A 13,986-nucleotide genomic window follows, 5' to 3' on the forward strand; every position below is an offset into this window, starting at 1 on the left:
ATCCATGCTTCTGGAATTGGTTATTGAGGAAAATCCTCGGGCCTCTCATCAGGGAAGATCCAGGGGACAGAAGCATTTCTGCAAGCCAGGGAGGCTGTTGGGTAGGGGTAAATCAAGGCTGAAAGGGTCCTACAGGGAGTATTTCAGAGTTTGCTTTTGGCTATTCAGATAGGAACAGGTGATGCTAAGTGATTCTCAACACAACTGCACCAAGACAACTAAACCAGGCTGGGAAGATGCTCAGAGAAATACACGTTCAGGTGAGTTTAGAAAGAGGCTGATGGCGCACTGACATAATGAAGATGGAGGTGGCTCAGGGACAGGCCTTGCAAGGATGAGTTGACAGTGCTGGGCACAGGGATGCAATCACAGAAAGTGGCTTTAACTCAAAGGACAGACTACTGTGAAAAACTGGGGAAGCAGAAGTATGGTACTGAGTGTAGCCACCATGGATAAGAAGAGGTCAAGCCAAGAAATCATGAGAAAAAGCTGGGAGAGACTCTGTAATCTCAGTGCACACAGCAGAACAGCGCAACATTGGCAGGTACAAGGCTACAGCAAAGCAGCAGCAAGTACTCATATTCCAGAGACCAGCAACAGGGTTAGTCATACGTGTCTTTTACTGGTCATGACAGGAATGGCCATAGCTCCCCATGGTGGGGGCTGCAGGCACAGAACTGCAGGGAGTCTTGCAGAGGTTTTGACATTATTTGGGCACACTACAGTCTGTCTCCTCCTCCTTCTCTCCTTGCGGGCAGTGGGATGCTTAATGTCCAATTCCTGCAGCAGAGGTTGCTGCAGTGATGGTATTTTTAATGGGCATTAGTAACTATTTCTTTCAGGCAACACTGCAGTTTTCAGTGTTTCCAGCTTGTTGCTCAGTCTGAAGTGAATGTAAGCTTGGTCTTTGGGACAAGTGTATTCCCACTGCAAGTTTACAGATGTGGTAACACTTTCGTACCCTGAGATTTGACTGGAACCTCTGGGCCCTTCTGTAAAATAAATCGCTTTGCTATCTGAGAGCACTCGGCTGGCTGACAAGAAGTATGCCATGGTGAAAATGGCGAAGTTTCCTATCCATGGAAGATTTACCCTATCTCAGGTCTTGCAGCTTCAAAGAAAATCAGCTGTTTAAAGCATTAAAATAAACAAAATCCTCTGTGGAAAAAAAAAATAGTAGTAATTTAATAATCTTTGATAGATTAGAAAAAAACTCACAGTTCTTTTCCCTTTTTCAAAGCAATATAATGAAGTCCATCCTTTTCTCCCACAAAGGAAGCAGAGATAGAAGGTGAAATGGAGTTGTATGTGAAAGCCTTTGGCTTATTCTCTAGCTCTGTGGCTCACTAATCAGCCTCACATTCACATTCACAACTGCCCTCTCCTTGGAGTGCAGAGAGGTGCTCTGACCTAAACCTTCCCTCCTTAGTCTGTTTCTGCCTTCTGTTGCAGATGGAAACTGTGTCCTCTAATGCTTACTAAGGCCAGGTGCCTGGCTAATGGCCTTTGGCTGCATGCACATAGAGATTCCCCTGGCTTTGGTAATTTGTGCTTCTGGTTTTAGCTTTTAAATCCATCATGAGGGCCAGCATGGACATCCTGGCTTATCCAGAACTACTTGAGTTCTGTGCCAGCAGTATCACTTTTTTAAAGCACCTTGAGATGCATGCCATGTAAGGACTTGTAAATATCCTGTTGGAGTAATCTGGAGCAATAATCTGGAGGCAGCACTTACTGTCTGCAATATGTAATGGAGGACATATATTCTGCCGTTACATCATGCTTTGCAAAAAGTGAGAGCCTATAGATTTATTCCTGCATTTTTGGTGTTAAGCTGCTTTTGTTGCATGAACAGAAAAGGAACTGGACCTAGAATACTACATGCATGATCTATCCTATCTTCAGGGATATTCACAAACCCTCTGTGCCTCTTGTTTTTGCAAGGTATCCTGGGAATAACACCAGGGATTAAATAAGCCCTGGTCTGTTACCTTACTGCAAAATGTGGCAGGGGGTACTTGCTGCCTCAAGGGAACAAACCCCTTCTTCCTGCCTTGCCTTGGGAGAAGAATAGGATCAAGCCATGGAGATGCCCCACAGCTGTTTTTAAGTGCAAAGACCTTAGCCCCAGGCAGCTGAACTCCCCTCATGTCTGCAGATGCCACGCTCTTTGCCCACTTTGAAAAGGCAGGCTCTACAGGCTTCCTGTGCCAAAAGGGCTGATCTCTGCCCTTGAGGAGCTGGCAGGTTGGCATGAAAAGAAAAATATTGTATCTTTAAACAAATGTTGCAACTAAAATGAATAAACCTGCCAATGTCTGCAAATGGACCAGTTCCATAGTAGGAAATACTAGATACGTATATAGATATGTCAACAGTATGCCTAGTAGTAAATAGTAGAAAACGACCACCAAAATGTCCACCTCTTTATCTGATGGTCAAAAAAGGTCTCTTTTTCATCAGGTTGTCTCAAGCTGGATGCTCTTTTGGTACAGAATAGCAACAGGCCATTAGGGAAACTGTCATGGCTCGGAGAGCGAAATCCAGCAGCTCACTGATCAAGCTGCAACCATTGTCCACACAGTTGTGCAGAAACCAGGACATGGCACAAAAACTGATCTGCCTCTTTGGCTGGTGGGTCACTGTATGTTAAAGTCCCACTTCAGGAGAGATTTTAGCCAGCTCTGCATTCATGCTGTGCTGCCAAGGCAGCAAGGTGCTGAAGGGTTTGGGAGAGAGGCTGTAACTTAGTTTTGCTGCCAAGGCCTTGACAAGGGCCCTAAGAAAACTATTCCCCCCAGGCTGGCTATTCATCACAGCAGAGGAGCTGAGGCTCCTCAACTCTTCCCACTTTGAGCAGCCTCCTGTTTTCACTTGCGAACTGGGGGAACCTGTGTGTGTCTGAGATGTGTTGTGCGCACAGGAGCATGTAAGTCCCTGCTCTACCAATTGTCAGTCAATATGTTTAGCAAGAATGACACTATCATAATTCAGAAAGGAAAGGTGTCTTTCAGTTTATGTCATTTAAAGCTGTGAGGTATTTGAATGGCACCTTGAAAGTCATAAGTCAGTGATTTATGATGCTTTTTTATCTAATGATGTAACACACCCAAGAACCTTATCCTTGAACCACAGAGGAACAAACTTCAAATGATTTCCTCTTCATCTGTATTGCATCACTCTCTTCATTGGGAAAGATCAGCATATCTGAGCAAAAGTCACAGAAACTGAGAACCTCTTAGCCAACAGCCTTCTTGTGGTGTGCCCCTATGGGAAAGCCTTACTTCTCCTGCCTCCCACCCTGGTGAGGGAGTAGAGCAGATTATCGCTGTCCTTTCAGTCCTTGGCAGACCTGGGACTGGGACACGGGCCCTCCAGCAATGCAGGCACATGTGTGTGACACCCCAGAAGGAAGCCCTGCATCCTCAGCAGCGTGAACTAGATCTAAAGCCAGAGCAGGAAATCCTCCCGACTTACAGTGCAATAACCACTACAATGGGTGTCAAGGGTGACTCAATGCATTTACATGTAGTTGTTCTCCAGCACCCTGGTAAACAAGCCCACAACTTCATTGCCTGCTGGACAGCATAGAACTTAATGCCTGATGGAAGAGGCTATTTAGAGATCTTGTACTGGGCCATCGGCTGCTGAGCTAGCACATGTTGCTAAATCTGAGCCGGTGGTGCAGTTGCAGTAATTCCCAGAGCAGTTTACCCAATGCTTATTCTGATAATAAGGCAGAAGGAGGGGGGATGCTAGGGGTATGAAATCCAAAACTGCTGCTGCTGTATTTCATAGGATAGGGCAGAAGATAAGATTAATCATCTCGTCTGCATACCTGTTTTACTGCAGGCCATTAAAACTACCAGTTAGTCTTGTGCTGAGTCCAGTACACTGAATACATTTTATTTGGTGAGGCCACCTCTTCTATTAAAAAACAGCCAGTTTGGATGAGCAGGTCTGAACAGACCCTTGGATATCTTCTTTAACAACCAGACCCTGCAGTGCACCTTTGTTTTTATAAGATCCGTTTCATGTTACATCAAATTTAACAGGCTCAGGAATATGCTTCAGTGCTTTGATGGCTCCCTTTTTTTCCCTATGCCCAGCACAAACTGCTGTAATACTGTGAAAATGAAGGTTAGTTTGATTTTGTTTTCTTCTTGCTCCAAACAGCAGATAATGCAGTGACAGATGTTATGGTCACCAGCCAAAATCTTGTGCTGTGATTAGCTATTATTAGCATGTCTCTAATCCCCAGGGTATTAAGTGGTCACCTAAGCATGGCTTCAAGTGTCACCTATGTCTCACATGGACACAAACTAATCTGTTTTGTTGGAAACAGATGAAGTGATAAGTGTTTCGAAGCCCTTCTAATTTACAGAAAATACTGCAGTTCATTCTCTCTCAAATCTCCATGTCAGGGTGGAAAAGCACACTTCTGCACTCGGATTCAGTGTCAAGGGCAAGTCCTTTGAAAATCTAGTGGGCATCTAGCCCTCAAAGACCAGTTTAAGAAGTTACTTTTTACATCATTCTTTAAGTGGTCAAGCATTTTCAAGAAATTAAATGGGCTTTCTGTTGATTATCCTTTCACTTCTGAAAGAAGTAAATGCTGCTGGTGAAGAAGACACAAGTACAAGAAGTGTGTGCCAGGGGAGCTGAAGGTAGGCAGCACAGTGTGTGTGCAAGCCTATAGGTAACGAGCTGTGCCTGAATTAACAGAGCTGGTTATCCTCATCCTTAGTGCTGGAGGCCGCCAGCCCTGTGCAATCCTTTCAGGGACACTGCTCGTCCCTGGAACACAGTACATATGGTGAGCAGACAGCTGTCCCTGAAGGATTAGTTCAGCAAATGGCTGTTTGGCATCTTTCTAGAAAATCAGGCCAAGGGGTCCAAAAAGGACAAGGTAGATCCACATGGCCCAGGACATGAAGCAGCTGGTGGCTCATCGCAGCAGCTGGGTGTGTGCCATCTCCCCACACCTCCAGGTCTTGGTGTCCCTGGATAAATCCAGCCAAAATGCCCAGGGAGAAGAAGGGGCCGTTGTGCGTAATACTGGCCAGCCCCAAATTCTTCCACCTGCCCCAAAGCAAGCCACTTACAAAGAGCCAAGTGCGCGTGGCTAGGGAGGGCATGGAGGCTACACCCAGCCCCTCCATCAGATGGAGGGAGGCATGCTGTGGCACTTGCTCCTGGTCACCCCCAGCCTGGGACAAGGGTGCTCTCACCTTCCTGTCCCAGTTACTAGCAGGTCACTCCCCTATGAACTTGCCCAGGTTGCCTTTGAAGCCACGCAGATGGTGTGAATGGGGTATGCTCAGTCCCTCTGCCAGACATGCGCATGCAGAGCATCCTTGCCTCCCTCTAAAGTGTAAGTGGAAGCTGCACACAGACCAAATCAAAGTTTCCTCTGGCAGCAAGCAAGGACTGTCTTTCCCAGATAATGGCGAACCCTAAACAAGCTGCCTGGAAAGCAACACAGGTCACACCAGCTACAGGGTGAAGTTGCATGCTTCCGTTTAGGAATTCCTGGGCAAGTGGCTGTAAGTGGTCTCTGCAGCAAGTCCAACACATCCAGAAGGCTTTAGCCTTTACTCTGAATGTCCAGATTGCTGGATCGGTACCAGTGGGAGAAGTAACTGCCAGTGCTGGCAACTCTTAGATGAGTGTCTGAAGTCTTCAATCTCCCCGCTGAGCCTGGGTAAAAAGACTACATGAGCAGCCTTTGCAGTTGGGGAAATCCTTTGGGCACTTGGAGAAATTGTAAGAACAGCAGGCACGTTTTGCTACCAAAAATATTTTTCTAGCCATTTCTGCCTTCTCATCTTTTTTGTGCTTTATTGTACCCCCATGGAAGGCTTCTAGGAAGAATATCTTGGGAAGGAGAGAGCTATAGTATTTATGTACCTGGAAATGTTGACAAGATGAGCTGGGAAGAATGTGTATAAAGATGTTTCAGTGCTCAGGAGAACTGGGAACTCCAAGATTTTGATAGTGAACATGAAGGCAAAAATCTTTATTTTTGCACTTTTTTCCCCCCCAGTAGATAATACATAACATTTTTCTACTCTTGCAAGGATCACCTTAATTTGATGATGCAGATATTGGAAGAGCTAATCATATATCTACCCCATGTAAGTTGTCAAATATGAACATGTGCCTATGCAGGTGAGTATGTATAGTCCATGAGTTTCTCTGGTTAATGCTCTGTGCTTATTCTCCTAACACGTGTTAGAAGCAGAAAGACTTCAATGAGACAAAGGTGCGGTACAATCACATCAACAGACTTATTAGCTTTCTGGGCAGCTTTTTCCATTATGTAAAAGCTGTGGTTGTATTAGTATAGCAGTCAAACCCACCAGTGTGAGGATTACAGTTGGTTTTTACATAATGGATTATCCAAGATTAAGCGTTTTATTCAGGCACACGAGCAAAAATAACCAATTAGTGACTTTGCAGATTCATTATTTAAAGGCAGCTGGAGGGCAATTGACACAAAACTCTCCTGCTGACTGCAGCCCGAAGACTGAAGCAGAGTAGTCTCAGGGATCTCCAACATCTCTACCCCAACAGGTAGGTCTCTCTTCAGCAGAGGTGGGCCAGATTAACATCTCTTGCAGCAGGGAAGTGCAGCTTGCGTGGCAGCAGCTGGGAACAGAGTAGCTGCTCGGGTGTTTGGAAGCCCTGGGTTGGTAGCTCAGCTTGGATCCTGCAGGCAAGTTTCAGGTAACTGTTTTATTTTGGCATCAGAACAGGTATTCAGGATCAAATACTCTGCAAGAAGGTATATGCGAGTGCTCTCTTCCCAAAGTGTGAAAAAAAAATACGCTGGGATAGAGATGAGATGGGATACCTGAGGAGAAAAATAAAGCCATGGCCACCTTGTGGCTGTGCTGCAATGGCAGATCAAGCCTCTAGAAATCAAATATTATTTGTCATGTTTGTAGAGGGAATGGTCTGAGGGCTGACAATACCAAGATGTATTTTGCCATTAAAGCAGGCAGCTAGGAAGAGCCTGTTTCAGTGATAAGGATTGGCCATAAAGAACACAGCTTTGCAGACTTGAAAGCAAAGTGGACACTCACCATGAAATAATTAGAAACAATATCTTTACAACGTACAGTGCTTTACCAGAGCTCATCAGAACATTATTCTTCTTGTGAAAACAAAAATTCAAAAAATTGCAAATTTTTATCAACTCTTACCAACCTTATCCAGAGTCTGGCTTGATTTATAATGTAAAAATATGAACTGCAATATTACTACTGGTAAGCAAAATATACTTGCAAATAATTGCCACTGATGCTCAGTTTTGGCTGGATTTAGGCACCACAGGGACCCAGTGGTTTCTCAGTGGAGGAGTTGGTAGTCTACTCAGCATGGAAAGTACCTATTTTTAAAATGAGGGGACTGTATCTGTAGGCACAGCACTAGCTACCCACATCTACTGCATGAAATAAAATTCCACATTTGTTTTTGTCTTGCAGAATGAAATACGCACAGTATGTTTTCCTGGCCTCGGTCTTCTCCACTGTTGAATACAGCCTAGCTCAGACCTGTGCAGTGGAGTCTTTCTCTGTGAAAGACAATTTTGATCCAAAAAGGGTAATTATGGTTTCTTTAACAGTATTTGTGAAGAAGCTTCATGTATAAACTGTTTTTCCAGGTTATGGGTTCTGTTAATCAAAAGGGCTTCCTCACCAAGAACTTAACTTCTTTTGTATGTTCTCTCTCAGACACTGTTCTTGTAGTTTGCTTTTCTCACTACTGTTAATCTTCTGAGCATTATGGTAAAACCAGCCTTGAAAGTCAGGGATGCTATTCTGTTAGGCATTGTCTTCTGTTAACTCGAAGCTCAGTACAGATCCCAGCTTTGAGCAGTCCGGTGAATGAAACAACTTAGATCCCCATCAGATAGAAAGCCCAAACACATGGCCTGGGGGACTTGCATCCACAACCAGCCATTCTTGGGAGTCACAGCAAACTGAAAATTTATCTAGCTGGGCACCCTGAACACAGACTGACTCTTGTTTAAACACAGCATTTAATCTGCTTGCCTCTGAGGAGGAAATCAAGAAAGGATTTGGAATTGGAAAGGTCCAGAGAGGTGTGCCAGTACCTATTTTGACTGTCCCTCAGCAAACATCACTTCCAGCTGCAGCTGTGATGGGGCCAGCACCTCCTCTATATCCAAGATTGGCTTTGCTGGAAACAAACCCGTGTCTGGGGAGAGCTTTGGGAACATCCCAGTTTTAAAAAGTCAAAGTTTTTCTCAGGCTTCTATTTGGGAATTATGGACTCTGTTTCGGGCTGAAGCATGTAACTTGCCAAACAGCTCTCATTAGCTTCACTGAAAAATCAAATTTAACACAGCTAAGTTCTGCTTTCCTCAATATTTCTTCTAATAATATTAACTTTTGAGGGCCTTTCTGTCAGTCACCTGCTTAGATCTTGTGTTCATTGTACTAGATACTGCTTGTACATTTTCAGGGACCTATTTTTTCCTAGAAATTTTCTTCCCCTTAATCTCACTTCGTTTCCCCCCTGCTGCTAGTCTCCCCAACACATCCTTTCCTCTTCATAGTGCACAGAGTCATCGCTTTCTGCTGCGCTGGGTAGACCCTTTTCACTGTGGCCCCCGGCAGCCACAAGAGTGTCTCCAGCCAGCTTGCTAAGGTCTTTGTGACTGCAGTTTGGTATCGTCAATGGCATCTTCCACGGAAAAGCAGGGGCCTGAATGGAAACAGGGAAGAACCAGCCTGACTCCCAGCAGGCATCTTGGGATGGGAGAAGCTTTCAGTGTGGGGTCACTGTGACAGGAATGTCTCACATGACCATGAGTCCATGCACACAGAAGTGCAGAGCTGCTAGACCCACTCCTCCTGGCAGAGAGGCAAGGGTTCATCAGGCGGCGTAGCAGGACCTGTGTGCTACGTACCCACCCAAACTCAGACTTTCTCCACAGGCCAGGCAATGGGTGGTTAGAAGGGCACTATGTTTACAAAAATGCTTTTGTGCTAATCTTGCCATGGTGGTTAATCCAGGTATTAATAGTCTTTCATGTTAGTATGCAGGGAAATGGTATGCCCTGGCCAAGAAGGATCCAGAAGGCCTTTTCCTTCAGGACAACATTTCTGCTGAATACACCGTGGAGGAAGATGGCACAATGACAGCATCTTCCAAAGGCCGAGTGAAGCTTTTTGGGTGAGCTCTCTTGACTTTCAGCTCTACCTGCTGCCATGAGGTACTAGAGGAGGGTGACATGGATGGTGATCTATCCTGAGCACAAAAAAAGGCCAGGTTTTCTTCATCAAAAAGGGAAGCTCAATCAAGGTAATACGTTAGAAGCCAGAGGCTAGACACTTTTGAGTCCTGGGTTACTTCTCAGCCTGGCTCTGGTCTGGGTCCCTCACAAAACTGCATAAAGTCAAGTCAAATCTTGAAGGATGGAATGATTAGGTAAATGAATAGCAACCAAGTGAGAGGAGCTAGCAAAGCCTGTGGGGCTGCAAGGGCAGGACAGCTCTCATTTCACTGAGAGGTTCAGGGGAAGGAGAGGAGTGTAAACGAGCACTACTTTCACAGATCTTTCAACACAGTGTTAGATGGACTTCAGAGGAAAACATGTGGTTAACTCTTGGATGCCATTGTAATGCCTGAATAGACAGAAGGAAGCTTAAGAGTTTTGCCTGTTGCTCGTGGTTACTACAAGGAATTACAGCATGTAAAGCGATTAAATAGTTTTCTGGGTGTATGAAAGAAAATCTGGGGCTTCCAGTAGGCTAGCACTAGTTCTGTTGTGCTTTAACTACCAAAAAATGTCTAACTGCATGAATAACAAAATAGAGGAGGTGGCTGTGAACCTTAAAAGTCTTAACAGCACAGCACTCCAGGATATTTTGGGTTGGGGCAAACGAAGCTTTGCAGACATACTACGCAGTGCAGCTGGGAAGATTCCTGAAAGGACTCTTCAGAAAGCAAGTGGGGTCTCAAGGCTGCCAGGAATTTTTTTCTGCAACGGCAGGGTAAAGGGAAAGCACAGCCTGTGCAAGGAAAGGAATGAAGACCCTTCCACTGTTTCACAAATCCATGTAACACTTGGCAAACTGTGCTAAGATGCGGGTGGTATTCAAAGCAAACATATGCCAACCAGAGAAGGGCATTAGAAGAAATGGATGATGAAAATGGGCTGTTCAGGCACCTACAGAGTTCCCACAGCCTGTGTGAAGGCCTTTTACTACCTTGGAGAGCAGGGTGGCTGTGAGCCAACTCCCCACTTCCACCCGGGGACACAGCAAATGAACCGAAAGGAGTCCAAATGCAGGTCAGCTCACTCTGCAAACTGCTAACAGGGAGTCAAGAAATTACAGCCATCATTTTGCTTGGTGGCTGTCTGCTTGTACAGAAACAGGTGGAAAAAAACCTGCTGATCTGAAGGACGGTCAAGGCACTGCCACAGCGTAGTTGCACAGCAGAGGGGGTGACCAGACAGCAGCAACACATTGTCAGTGATGGGGGGGGGTGTGTGTCACAGATTTGCATTACTTAATGACAAACAGTGACTTTGCATTAAGAAAGGCCATGCCCATGCCTGAGGCTGTTGTGCTGCACCATAGCCTGGTTCTTGCCCAAGTCCTGGATGAGGGACACCCACTTGAAGCTCACATGCTGCAGGGTTTTACCTTCAGTCTCATGGATCTTGTTGCAGGTTCTGGGTGATCTGTGCTGACATGGCTGCTCAGTATACAGTACCTGACCCAACCACTCCAGCAAAAATGTACATGACCTACCAAGGCCTGGCCAGCTACCTCTCCAGTGGTGGTGAGTGAACTTCTCCAGCCCCACAGTGCTGGTTGATAGCTTACAGCTGCCCAGATTTCTGTGTTTCAGTATATGAGCAGGAAAAACAGTTGAGCTCACATTGCTCCAAGCGGAGACTAAGCATCCTTTTCTGGGGGGACGCTTTATCCAAGCAGTGCTTTTTATCTCCACAGAAGAGGCAGGATCCAGAGACTCCCCAGAAACCCCACCTACAGAGCATATATATTAACAGGGAGAATGCAGCTTAGAGGCAATGGGCCACACACATAGATTTTTGTACAGCCAAGTGGGGTGCTGAACCTAGGGAAGCAATATGTCCTGGGCCCCGCAGTGGGCATTATAAAAGTGCTGAGGGTCAATTGTCCTTGTACTCCTCACAGCTAATGGAGGCAATATATGGACCCACATCTGCACTCCAGCAGCAAGGCGCAGTTCTCCTCAGACAGACACAGCTGGACTCAACAAAATGGAGCTGTTAACTGAAGTCCCCGTTGCAGAAACTGCTTGTGCTGAACCTCAGTTATGCAGCCTGCACACCCTGTACTTTGTGCCTGAGTCTCCCACAGCTGTGGGACTCCAGCTGTGGAAGTTGGGCAGGACTTGGCCTGCTAATGTGTCAGAAAGAAGTACATACATTTAGTAGTGGCAGATAAGCCACACCAAAATGCTTTTAGTTGAGCAAGGCTGGAAAACAGGACCCATGTTTTGCTGAGGCTTCTTGTATAGGAAATTTAATCTGTATGGCCAAAGTTTAATCTGTATGCCCTGCCCGCCCCCCATGCTTGAGTGAGAGACTTAAAAGCAATTTTTTCTCATTGAAAACCTCGAAAGCCCTCATCCTCCTAATACTTCTAGCCTAGAACAAGAAACCAAAGGTGAAATGGTCATGGGGAACAACATGGTCTCAAGATGCCCTGTGCTTGTCCCAGTTCTTCACTTCATGGTGCGGAGATAAGCTGGATGTGGGAAGTGACTTAAGATCCTTTGGGAAGCTATCCCTGCCCTGTGCTGAAGTGAAGCATTTTCCTGCAGGATGACTAGATCCTCCTCTGCTCTGTTTTGCCCACCATGACAAACATGTGTGTTTTGATGTTTCAGGGGACAACTACTGGGTGATTGACACTGACTATGATAACTATGCCATTACCTATGCCTGCCGCAGTCTAAAGGAGGACGGGTCCTGTGACGATGGCTACTCCCTGATCTTCTCACGCAATCCCCGTGGCCTCCCCCCAGCTATTCAGCGCATTGTGCGTCAGAAGCAGGAAGAAATCTGCATGTCTGGCCAGTTCCAGCCTGTGCTTCAGTCAGGTACTTCAGGCTAATTAGCATACTCACTGAAATGGCTGCACTGGCTTGTAGAGTAGGTGATCACATTTACTATAAATGCAACAGAACCGTAGGAAATAAGTTGTCTTTTAGTACCTTTTTTAAATGTTGTATCTAATAAGAAAGTAGCTGCAAAGGGAAGACCATGCAAGGGTGAGAGCCTGTTACAGGGTGATTCTGCAGCCTTAAGTTTGCCCTTACAGGAATCCTGTTTGCTGAAACTGGCACACTACCAAAGGAAGATCAGCTTTGTTACTCTAATAGATAGGATAGGGACGGGTGTTAAGAGCCTGGTGTTTCTGCACTTGGCCACCTGGATAACAGCACCTTACCTTAGGTCTGTGCACTGTCCTCCAGGAAAGGAGGGGAAGCTGCCTCTAGGAAGGAGCACCCTCACTCTTCTTAGCTCCACCATGATTTGTGTCCTGGACAGTCCTGGGAGTAGCAGAGATGAGGGACCCTGAGCAGCTGTTCTGACTGTGTCTGCTGGCAGTGGGAGTCAGCAGTTGTACCACATACAGGCGAACAGAGTGTGTCTAAAGCCCATTTTGAGAGAACTTTTTTTTCTGGAGGCATGGGAGCTGATCTTCTAGCTCATAGGCTGTCCATGTGATAGGCAGATAACTTTTTAGGTCTATGCTGGAGGCAGAAATTTCTCTCTGTTGGCAGCTGAGTGCCCACACCCTTGACACGCACACTGCCTTGCTGGAGATGGACCCTTTACTAAGCCAGGCCCGAGGACCTGCACTGGGGGATTGCCGCAGTAACAACACACGTGTTCTGCACTGCTAGACAAGAAATAGCAGCTAAAACCTCCTTAATGGCACATCATTGTGTGAGGCAGTCCTCCACTACAGAGCAGGTGCTGGTATCGTCCAAGGTTATGGGACTGGTATGGGCATCCCTGCCCCATGCCCCTCCATATTGCTTACTGTAGCAGGGGGAGGGTGGTTGGTTTGCGGGGTCATGCCTAGGCACTCACGTAAGCTGAAAACTCATGGCTAGCTGTGAGTAGCAAAGGCTGCGCAAGTGCTATGCCAACAGACACAGAGCAATGCGAACAGCAACTTTTGCACCCACCCCCCGCCGGCTCCTGATCTCGTACTGTGATTCAGAAGTACTCTAGGAAGGTTGTAGTTAGAGCTTCACTGAAAACTCAGCACTTCTTTGCGAATGTACTTCCAAAGACTAAGTTTACTTTTCTTTCTTTCCAGGGGCCTGCTAAAAGTACACTGCTGATCCTATCCTTAAGCACAGAAACCAGACCTCTTGGTCTTGAAGTTGCCACTCAGCTAATAAAAAAAGAAAATCATAGTACGGACTAGTGTGTTTTTCCTGAAAAACACATGAAAATGTTGGGGGTTTTGTGAACTGTGTGGAATACAGTATTGATATTTGAATTTTCAAGGGAATACCTAATGTGGCATTTGTCAATAAATGTTTTTTAAAAAGACACCTCTGGAACTGCTTTTTGTTACCTGCTCTCCTGTCTGAGAGCAGGAAGAGCAAGGCTGCTTGCTGAGGGGAGACAAGACGGCAGCCAAGGGTGGCCCTGGCACAGGTGGGGCAGTGTCCCTCCCTGGCACCAAGCAGGGGGAGCAGGGCAGGTGTGGTGACAGGGACAGGTCTCCTGCAGTGCTGCTCATCAGGCAAACGCATGGCGACAGGGCAGGTCTGGGGTTCACCTGAAGTCCAGCCAGCGAGCAAGGGCAGCAGGGCACAGGGCAGGGCACAGGCATGCCTGCAAGGTGGCTCTGGCCAGAAACGGGACTGGAGAGCAGGTCAGAGGCAGAGTAACCTGCAGCAAGGTTCCCAAGGGGGCAGAGGCCTGGG

At 46.4% G+C, this 13,986-nt stretch overlaps 1 protein-coding gene across 2 annotated transcripts; it reads left to right on the forward strand.

The window, feature by feature from the left end:
• The first annotated feature begins 6,444 nt into the window (after positions 1–6,444).
• LOC115336569 (purpurin) lies at positions 6,445–13,598 on the forward strand. 2 transcript variants are annotated; one of them, XM_030003815.2, is made up of 6 exons: positions 6,445–6,576; positions 7,491–7,608; positions 9,071–9,207; positions 10,712–10,824; positions 11,923–12,135; positions 13,368–13,598. In XM_030003815.2, the coding sequence occupies exons 2-6, from the start codon at positions 7,492–7,494 to the stop codon at positions 13,376–13,378; spliced, it is 591 nt and encodes a 196-aa protein (XP_029859675.1). In that variant the 5' UTR covers positions 6,445–6,576; position 7,491; the 3' UTR covers positions 13,379–13,598. The 2 variants fall into 2 exon arrangements, with proteins under 2 accessions (XP_029859675.1, XP_029859674.1); XM_030003814.2 differs by lacking the exon at positions 13,368–13,598 and having other exon boundaries at positions 11,923–13,191.
• The last annotated feature ends 388 nt before the right edge of the window (positions 13,599–13,986 follow it).

The sequence above is a fragment of the Aquila chrysaetos genome, chromosome Z (genome assembly GCF_900496995.4).
Source record: "Aquila chrysaetos chrysaetos chromosome Z, bAquChr1.4, whole genome shotgun sequence".
Classification (NCBI taxonomy): domain Eukaryota; kingdom Metazoa; phylum Chordata; class Aves; order Accipitriformes; family Accipitridae; genus Aquila; species Aquila chrysaetos.

Excerpts from the sequence above, each read along its gene's own strand:
- LOC115336569 (XM_030003814.2), top strand. The coding sequence starts at position 7,492 with ATGAAATACGCACAGTATGTTTTCCTGGCCTCGGTCTTCTCCACTGTT. Across the intron at positions 9,208-10,711 it reads GGCCGAGTGAAGCTTTTTGG|GTTCTGGGTGATCTGTGCTG; the intron begins GTGAGCTCTCTT and ends ATCTTGTTGCAG. Across the intron at positions 10,825-11,922 it reads CAGCTACCTCTCCAGTGGTG|GGGACAACTACTGGGTGATT; the intron begins GTGAGTGAACTT and ends TTGATGTTTCAG.